Genomic DNA, 9904 nt, shown 5'->3' with positions numbered 1-9904 from the left:
CTGAAGTGTCTGGCCTGTTTAATAATTATTTTTCTTTGCTGCCATTTAGAATTCTTTTCTGTCCCTTATTTTTAATTTGTCAAGATTTATATTATGCTAGTACAGCAATGCATCAACTCTTAATCCTGGGAATCTGCAAATCATTTACCAGGGTGCTTTTCCTTTTATTGCCCCAGCCCTAATCCTCTTCTGTATTTGCTTTCAGGCTTTGATGACTTAGGCAGCAATCACACCCCTTTTCCCCAGAAGCAAGTTTCCCATAGAATCCAGTGGCATTTCAATCAATCAATCAATCAGCCAATCAATCAGAATAGAGCTGGAAGGGACCTTGGTGTTCTTTTAGTCCAACTCCCCTGCTCAAGCAGGAGACCCTATGCCATGTCAGACAGGTGGCTGTCCAGTCTCTTCTTAAAAACCTACAGTGATGTTCCTTCTCCAAACTTGCTTATATTGTTATTTATTGAAAGACATTAATCTTTTCTTAGAATATTTTTATGGAACAGAAACATTTTGATGTTTAAGCAAATCACCAGGGGAACAGAGAAAACTAATACTTTAGCAAATTTATTAGACAGAGATAAAAGTTCTATCATTTTATAATCCTGAGTTGATTTTTTAAATTTACATTTTAATATGTTATTATAAATCATTGAAAATATGATTGAAAAGTTGTATAAAATATACTCAACTAGTCAGTAGCGTAGCCCACATGGGAAATGAAACCTTCAAACTCTTTTTCAATAGACTTAGTTTGGAGATTTTGCTAATTTATGGTCTTTTTTTTCATGATTTCTTGATCCACAAGCAAAATAGAATCAAAAGTCATAATTCATATTCATACACTGTGTTCATTTGTAATGTGAAATTTATTTGTGTGCAATAAATAATATTTAGCTAGTGTGATCTATAGTGCAACCTGAGCTACAAATACTGTTGTCTATTGGTATTAAGTCGTAGTTTATGTTTAAAATCATGTAGAAAGTCACCTGCTGTGAGTTATTTAAAAACTATGGTTATAACAAATGATTTAATAATGTTTGAATTCAGCCTATCGAACTTCGACTGAGAAAGTTCTCATATATTCAACTTTTTACAAAGTCAAAAGTTCCATAATTGGGCAAGCAGATGGGGCTGAAGGTAACTTTTTTCTTCACGTAAAGACACATAATAGCTTGAGGTGATTATGAAATGGTTGACCTTGTACACATTTCAAACATTCTTACTATTTCTTCACACATATATGAGTAATTGAAGTTGTTGTTCCTGGGGGCTTTTTGATCTCAATGACCTTGAAGGTGACTTCCTAATCCTATCTCAGTGTAGGCACTTTTAGGAAATTTGCAAACAGGTTTTGAACTCCCTTGAGGTTAGGGAGCACTCCCTAACAAAACATCAATTTACCAGAACAAATTAGTGAGGTCACTCTACAACTTGACATGTTGGAGTGCTGTCTACCACTTCACCTTACCTGTATCTGTTTTTGAGACAGGTGGGCATAGAACTCTAAGCAGAGCTCTGGGCTTCACCTCCCTATCATGTCAATTTTCTCTAAAAACGCTTCCAGAAAATTAGTGGGTCTCCCAAGAATTCTTGGGCTTAAACATCACTTCCAATTAACCAGTCTTTATAATTTCTTCTCACCCCTCACCCTTCCAATTCCAGTTCAAAATGTTCAGTGATCAATCAGTATTGTTTCAACCACTTCAACCTTATTATTCCCTCTTGGTTTGCGCCCTATAACACACATCTCTTCCCCATCTTAAGAAATATTAGAATGTTTGTCTTCTCCATGTTTGCATTCCTCCTTTCCATTCCAAACTACTATTGACATGGCACCTGTTTTGTATCCGGCCCTTTTTATGTAAAAATGTTGGGGTAGCAGAATACTAGGACCTGGAAGGCAGAACTGTCTCCTCTAATGAGACAATATCAGAGACCACATGAAATGATTCACATTGATTCAATGCTGCTTCCACAGCAAAAGATACAGCTTTAGACAGAAATGATCCTCACTGGAGGATAGATCAGGATATTATGCCAGGAATTTCTGAAATGTTCAGCATGTATTTATTTATTTGATCTAGCTAGCCAATCGTGTAGATACAATGCCATCTTTTCAATGAGAGGCCTTGGCACCTATTTGTTTTATTTAAACAAATTTACATATGCCCCACCTCCCAAAGAATTGATGACACAAGGAACCTCATCAGTATCAAGGGAGGTCCACAGATGCCACATTGAGTATTCAGGACCTACATCTAAATCTTCAGTAATCTTAACTTTGTTTTAATACCATAGATTAAAAAATCCAGAACTTTATTAAGCAACTGTCAATGACAGCAAAAAAATAATGGGGGAGGAACACCAACTCCAAGAAGCTGGAAATGAATCGTTGCCTACACAACCAGAGTCTTGGAAGATCCATTATGAGAAGTCATGGCTCCACCAACATTGTTCTTCCTTATTACACCGTGACAAGCAGGCCCAGAAGACTGGGCAGCTCTTCTCCGGACTTCTAGCCATGAATGTCGTGTTTCTTGGCAGTGCATTCTTATGTAGTATGATTTTCAACAAAGTAGCCATTACAATGAGAGATGTCTGGATTTTCCTGTCCATCCTCAAGATCCTATCCTTGAGCTGGATAGCATATTACTTGCTGTTCACTAGAAGGAAACCATTTGCCATCTTGTATCAGGATGCCCATGCAGGGGCTATTTGGATTAGAGGTAAGTATTGCTGTCCTATATCCTTCTCACAATACCATAACTGATTATTTGTAACATTCAGGCATAAGTGAGCAATCTTTTCAATGAAGGCTACCCCTTAAGGCCTCCAAACATTATCAGAAAGGTATCTGGTGACACAGAAGCATGGTGTACAGCGCTTTTTGTATAGATACTGCAGACTCTGGAAAAACTGAAAAATAATTTGCTTTATTTGATCTACTTCACTTTCTAAATATGCTGCATTCTACATGTGATAAATATAACTAGTTCTTTGTTAATAAAACTTGGGGAGGGGTCTTGTATGTCCATATAGGGTCTTTAATATTGTTTGGAGCATGCAGCATTCTCTTGCACAGTTTCCGGATTGGATATGACGTTATCTATATTCAGAGCGAATTGCAAATGGAAATCTTGTTCCCATCCATAGAAATACTCTTCATCTGCATTCAGGTAATATACCTGCTTTACTACGGGTTCTTAAATAGTGCGTATAGACCGGACAGCCACTGAGTAGCACACTGAGAAATAGCTTTTCGTCTCTGCAATACCGTTTTTTCTTGACCAAGCATGCAAGACACTGCACCCTTTCCCTTACAAACCACTGTATAAACGGTTGCATAGATGCGTTTCAATGCTTCTCACCTAAGTTTACTCTTTGCGTTGCTTTCAGACCTACTTTGTATGGTGTCATGCAAAAGACTGTATCCAGGTTCAGCACAACCTCACCAGGTAGGAAAATAGAAGCAGCAAATGCTGCTTTTGAGCAGATGGAAGCAATACCCTGTATATTATTCTTTGCAGTGAATAATAAAAGTATATTTCATCTGTATTGACACAAATTTTCTGAAGAAGAATATATAGAATAGAATAGAATAGAATTTTATTGGCCAAGTGTGATTGGACACACAAGGAATGTGTCTTGGTGCATATGCTCTCAGTGTACATAAAAGAAAAGATACGTTCATCAAGGTACAACATTTACAACACAATTGATGATCAATATATCAATATAAATCATAAGGATTGCCAGCAACAATATATATATTTCAAAGCCAGTTTCCAATGTTCAATTCTATTATCGTCTTCAGAATGCTTCTATTCTATCCTTCTGTGTCCCTAACAGTTTACCTTAAACCAGGGGTGTCAAACTCACATCATCATGGCAGTGTCATGTGACTTTTTTCCCCTTCACTAAACCAGGCGTGGGCATGGCCAGCACATGACGCATCTGGCCCACGAGCCGGGAGTTTGATAGCCTTGCCTTAAACGAATGACAGGGCTAAATGAATGTAACACAGATATAAAATTGGTAAAAATCTCAAAATTACATAAGAGAAAATTACAGATGAAATAGAAATCCAGATACAGCAAAAATGATTCTGTTTGTGTTACTATAGATTTCCATTGGTTTGTATCATTTTTGATGTGGGTCTGTTGCTAATTTTCTGTCTTATATCAAGATTACTGGGGAAAAGTTACAAGGTACCACTTAATTCTCATACCTATTGGAACTGAAAGTGTCCTTCTAACTTTTTTAATGGAAATTCTGGGAGCTAAAGTCCACACATTTTAAACTAGTCAAGTCTGAGAAACACTGCCTTAGATTTTCTTATTTTTCCATTCATACTTGTACCCAGTGGTGGGATTCAAACAATTTAACAACCGGTTCTCTGCCCTAATGATTTTTTCCAATAACCAGTTCACCAAATTGCTCAGAAAGTTAACAACCGGTTCTCCCGAAGTGGTGCGAACTGGCTGAATCCCACCACTGCTTGTACCTCAATAGAACATACGAACTAATTAAAACAGAAAAGAGAATACTCTTTTTAGCTTGAGCCCTGCCCTTCAAAATTTCTTCCATAATACAAAGTCTTAAGTCTTTATATTCTTTCCAATGCAGCAAAATGTTAAAAAGAAATTATGTGAAGAGATCCAGGGATTCTGTCATCTGAATCTGAAAACTGAATAGTTTAGAACAGGGGTCTCCAACCTTGTCAAGTTTAAGACTTGTGGACTTCAATTCCCAGAATTCCTCAGCCAGCAAAGTTGACTGAGGAACTCTGGGAGTTGAAGTCCACAAGTCTTAAACTTGGCAAGGTTGGAGACCCCTGGTTTAGAACCAATTTTTCCATGATGGAGAAGTGGCAAAAGAAAAACTGAATATGAATCAGATCAGGCCAGGGACTATGGAGAATAAAATCCAGGGGGGAGGGGGACATCACTATTTGCCCCATTCTAAGACCCTTTCCCTCTGCCTTGGGATCCAGAGTAGAGGGGTGGCAAAAAGTTCCACAAACCTGACACACACAAACACACTGTTTCTTCTTATGACAATTATCTGCAGTTCTCAGGTTTGTCTCCATATTGAAAAGCCAACTTTTGGAATGGGATGGTATTTTTTAGGTAAAACTGTATTCTCATTCTAACTCGGTTCCTTAATTCTTACATTGCTGTCATTTGGAAGTCTCCAATTTGGTTACTGACATGCTGATTTTCACACTGCACAAGGTGCAGCATTCTGGAAAAAGAATATTCTGTAAACCAGTATATCACAATTTGTTTCATAAAGATCAATGGCAAAGATGACTTAAAAGGTGTGTTTTCCTTCTTTGACAGATGTGGGCTAATGCTGACCTTGGCCACTAACCTCCTGCTATGGTTTTTAGCAGTGGCCAATGATACAGTTCACAGACAAATTGAATCAGAATTGAACCAGTCTCTGCAAAGATATGAAGGCAAGGGTCATTTTCTGTTTTAAATTAATTCCAATGAATTTAACATGTTCTTCCCGTAAGTATCATAGAGCAAAGAATTCCATCCCACATATTTCAATCACTGTTGGTTTTGGCATAAGGGATTGTTTCAATGGTTGATAAATCCTGGTCTTTTCCTGGATTTTGTGTGGCTAGATACACAGTGATGCATGTATCTAGCAACACAAAGATTAAGCAGGCTAACCTTGGTGTGGCTAATCCTCCCTCCCTCCCTTTCTCTCTCTCCCTCCCTCTCTCTCTTCAGAGAGAGAGAGAGAGAGAGGGAGGGAGGGAGGAGAGAGAATTAGCCACACCAAGGATAGTCTGCTTAATCTTTGTGTGGCTAAATACATCTTTCACCTTGCTGATTTGGTCCCTCTCCCTCTCCCTCCCAGGGAGGGAAGGAGGGAGGAGAGAGAGAGAGACAGACAGACTGACAGAGGGAGAGACCAAATCAGGAAGGTGAAAGATGAAGAATTGAGATACAAGTTCCACCTCTTTTGAACATGTGTGCATAACAAATCCAGCCATTAGTACGTAGAAAAGAAATAATCTAAAACTTCCCAATACTCATTCAAATTGGTAGCATGATAAATCAATGCATTACCTGGTGTATGGTGGACTTTCATGTTTAGCATTTCACTACTCAACAGAGAAATGAAAATATTCACGTACTGATCGAAACAAAATTCATAATCATTGCCAAGGATATGTTCTGTCTTCTATGATAATACCACCAAAGTGTGAGAATATTCCTTATTCAGCCTAGAAGTTAACATATTATAACTTTATGCATTTTGTTCTAAGAAAATCTTGTGATCTGGAAATCTCATAGCTACCTTCATTAGGAAAATCCTTCGTTTCCCCTATTTTGCTCAGGTAATTTGACATACTCCTGCAAGGACTCAAACGCGACCATCTGCAAGATCTTCCAAAAGGGATATATTTTGTTATATCCCTTCAATACAGAATATAGTTTGATCTGTTGCTCCATGCTGTATGTCATGTGGAAGAACGTGGGCCGGCGCATCACTCATAGCCATACCTCTGGAATCCAGCCTAGATTCAAACTCCATGGCATCATTTGGGGACCTTTGCTTGGTATCGCTGCAATAATTATTGGCATTTGCATTTTCATGATCTATCAAATCCAAGTCACCAGTTCTTTCCCCAGTCATATGTCATTCATACTGTATTATTCCTACTACATTTGTTTATTGCCTGTAATGACTGTGGCAGCTTTGGCTGGAACTGTTATCCATGCTTTAGAAGAAAGAGAGCTGGATACCCTGAAAAATCCAACCAGAAGCCTTGATGTCATCCTGCTCATGGGAACAGCTTTAGGCCAAATTGCCATCTCATATTTTTCCATTGTAGCCATTGTGGCCACCCATCCAATAAGCATGTTGAACAGCATCATTCTAGCCTATTCAATAAGCCTCATCATTCAATACATTTCCCAGAATATCTTCATTATTGAGGGGCTCCACAGGCAACCACTACTGATGAGTGAGGACTCTCAACTTGCTGCACATTCCACCCAAGGGCCTCCCTCCACCCAAGTTCTGCCTAATGAAGATAGGGTTCCATCTCATCTCTATGAAGAACCTGTCTCATCCACTGCCAATGAGGACACAGACAAAAATGAAAGACAGAAATGTGAAGAAAGCTCCCCAAACGTGGATAACCTAGAGACAAGACAGGAAAACCAGAGTGTTTCGTGGACTTACATCAAGGCCTACAGACATTTGAACTGGAAAAGAAGAGCTCTGAAGGAGATCTCCAGCTTCCTGATCATGTGCAATATCATTGTAAGTACTAATATAAATGAAATAATAATTGAAAGTATAGCCTACTATATACAAGGTACTTAGAAATGACCTATTAAGTTCCTTCCGGATGTTTTGAATGACTGTTCTATTGAAATCTCTGACCAAAGGCATTGTGACAAACTTTGCTTAAAAATGTAGTCCAAAATATTTGGAGAACTGTAACTTTCTATCCTGTCATATGTTTAAGCACCATTGTCAACAATGGACAAATATGACTAGACCTTAAAGTAAAGTGTGGATCAGCATCCACAAAAGATTTTTAAAAAATCATTTGAGATCAAAATAACCTAGCCCAGAAAGACAGTGAAAGATGCAGGATTTCTAACTTCATCTTTGTAATGGATTTTCTGGGACAAGAAAAATGGCTAAAGATGCAGAACAAAAACATGAGGAACAGGAAATGCCTGAATCATGGATTAGGCATGGAAATTGCAGAGTGAAAGCAAAGGAACAAAATTTTGTTCAGATTTTCTCTTTGTGTAATACAGAAACCAAAGTTGTGAAGTTTTTCACTCACTGGAAGTGGGGAAACTAGGAAGTAGTACCAAAAATTAAGATAAAATTACCATGTTGTTTTTCTCAGAAGACCACTTTTTACTGATCCTGGTGTATTTTTATATCTCCTTTCCAGCTGTGGATTATGCCATCGTTTGGAGCACATCCAGTGTTTGAGAATGGAATAGAGAAGTCATTTTATGGCTACTCCACCTGGTTTGCCATTGTCAACTTCGGGCTTCCATTGGGTGTGTTCTACAGAATGCATTCTGTTGGTGATCTTCTGGAGGTGTATCGCTCTGCCTGAAACAAATCTAAATTTTCTCACATTGCTGTTTTTATTCCGCTACAAATGCAATTATGAAGACCAGTAATAAAATGGGTAAAATTATGAGAATTTCACATTAGAGAGATTTGTGATATCATTTTGAATAATTCTTTAATCAGAAAGAATAATCTGATCTTGTCGGTAAGTAGTCCATTAATCACTGAAGGTTCTGAAGATTCATTTCTCCATAATAGCTCTTAATAGGATTGATTTCTTCTGTACACATTACTTACAAAACCTAATTACAGTGACGCTGAACAATTATTAACCTTAAGAATACATGGCTAATGTCATGTTTGAAAGAGAGGTAAACTATGTTGAGCATAGCAATCCCTTGGGTAAAATGGTCACTTTTTATTACTGCATCAATCCTTGGATATGGCTGAATCATTGAACAGAGACCGAGAAATGGACCACTTTTAAGTAAAGGACAATTCTATCAATGTCTTTTGAAAAGGCATGAAAACATCCCAGGTGTGGCATTGATTTACATCTATAATCAAAACCATAAAAGATTGTGTCTATCATGCATATGTCACAATATAAGGCCATTCTAGATACGTTTGTGACAATCAGTCTTATATTTCACATCAGTGGAGGCAATAAAGCACAAAACAGAAAATGTAATATTTAGGAAGACTGAAACATAACTTTGATATCAAGCAGATAATCAGAAAATGTTTCTGTTTGCTGATATACTTTGGAGCAATTCAAACTTTATAACTTGGATCTGTTGCAATTTTTTTTAATTAAATGATTAAAAAGTGTGGAAAAGAGCAAGGGCCTCTCCTTATAAGACAACAAGCAACTTTGTTTAGGATACCGCTGTACACCATGCCAGTAGACCCATCCGCACTTGGATAGTCATGCCTTGCAGTGGACAGCCTAACTCAGATGATCTCCACACCATGACAAAATGATTGCTTCTTCCAAGGCTGCCTTGTTAACCAGGACCATACAAATTTTAAGTTAAGATAGGTCAGACATAGTCCTATTTTCATTATTTATCTTGCACACCAAATATCTAAATAAAAAAAAAAACTGGAATAGGAATAAATATATTAAAGCAGAATAAAAAAATCAAGTTCAGGATCTGATCAGAACTACTAATTATTGAAAAACGCAGAAGCTGAACAGTGGGGAATTCTGAAAAGCTGATTTAGAATAGAATAGAGCAGGGGTCAGCAACCGGTGGCTCTGGAGCCGCATGTGGCTCTTTCATCCCTCTGCTGCGGCTCCCTGTTGCTGGTCGGCTCCACAATTGATAGGGCTTTCGGTTAGGACAGGTAGAGGAAAAAGGATACCACACTAGGAGGAGAGACTGTGGTGGGGGAACTGAACTTCCGGTCAGCAGAGGAAAAAGGATGTCGTGCTAGGAGGAGACTATGATGGGGAAACTGGACTTCCAGTTGGCTCCAGAATTGAATGGGGACTTCCGGTTAGGACCTTTGTGGTTCTTTGAGTGTTTAAGGCTGCCGACCCCTGGAATAGAGTAACAGAGATGAAAGGGACCTTCTAGTCCAACCTCCTGCTTAGGCAGGAAACCCCACACCACTTCAGACCAATGGTTAGCTTATCTCTTCTTAAAAACTTCCAGTGTTGGAGCATTCACAACTTCTGCAGGCAAGTTGTTCCATTGATTAATTAAGCTTCCAACCTCTTAAAGATGGTAAGTAGCTAAACTTCTCAGATTTATTACACATGTTCTAGTTGCTTTGCCCAGAGTTCAGGATACAAAAATACAGACTGCATTGAAAAATCGCCTGTAAG

The 9904-nt window shown here is 38.3% G+C and overlaps 1 protein-coding gene across 1 annotated transcript; it reads left to right on the top strand.

The window, feature by feature from the left end:
* The first annotated feature begins 2350 nt into the window (after window positions 1-2350).
* Window positions 2351-8113, top strand: OTOP3 (otopetrin 3). Its single transcript, XM_058167913.1, has 7 exons — window positions 2351-2726; window positions 3040-3176; window positions 3397-3455; window positions 5343-5461; window positions 6359-7062; window positions 7183-7290; window positions 7943-8113. Exons 1-7 carry the CDS (start codon window positions 2351-2353, stop codon window positions 8111-8113), a joined length of 1674 nt encoding a protein of 557 aa, XP_058023896.1.
* Window positions 8114-9904: the final 1791 nt, after the last annotated feature.

This window comes from Ahaetulla prasina, chromosome 2, assembly GCF_028640845.1.
Source record: "Ahaetulla prasina isolate Xishuangbanna chromosome 2, ASM2864084v1, whole genome shotgun sequence".
Classification (NCBI taxonomy): domain Eukaryota; kingdom Metazoa; phylum Chordata; class Lepidosauria; order Squamata; family Colubridae; genus Ahaetulla; species Ahaetulla prasina.
The sequence above is the reverse complement of the archived record's forward strand: the minus strand, read 5'-3'. Positions and strand labels throughout refer to the sequence as shown.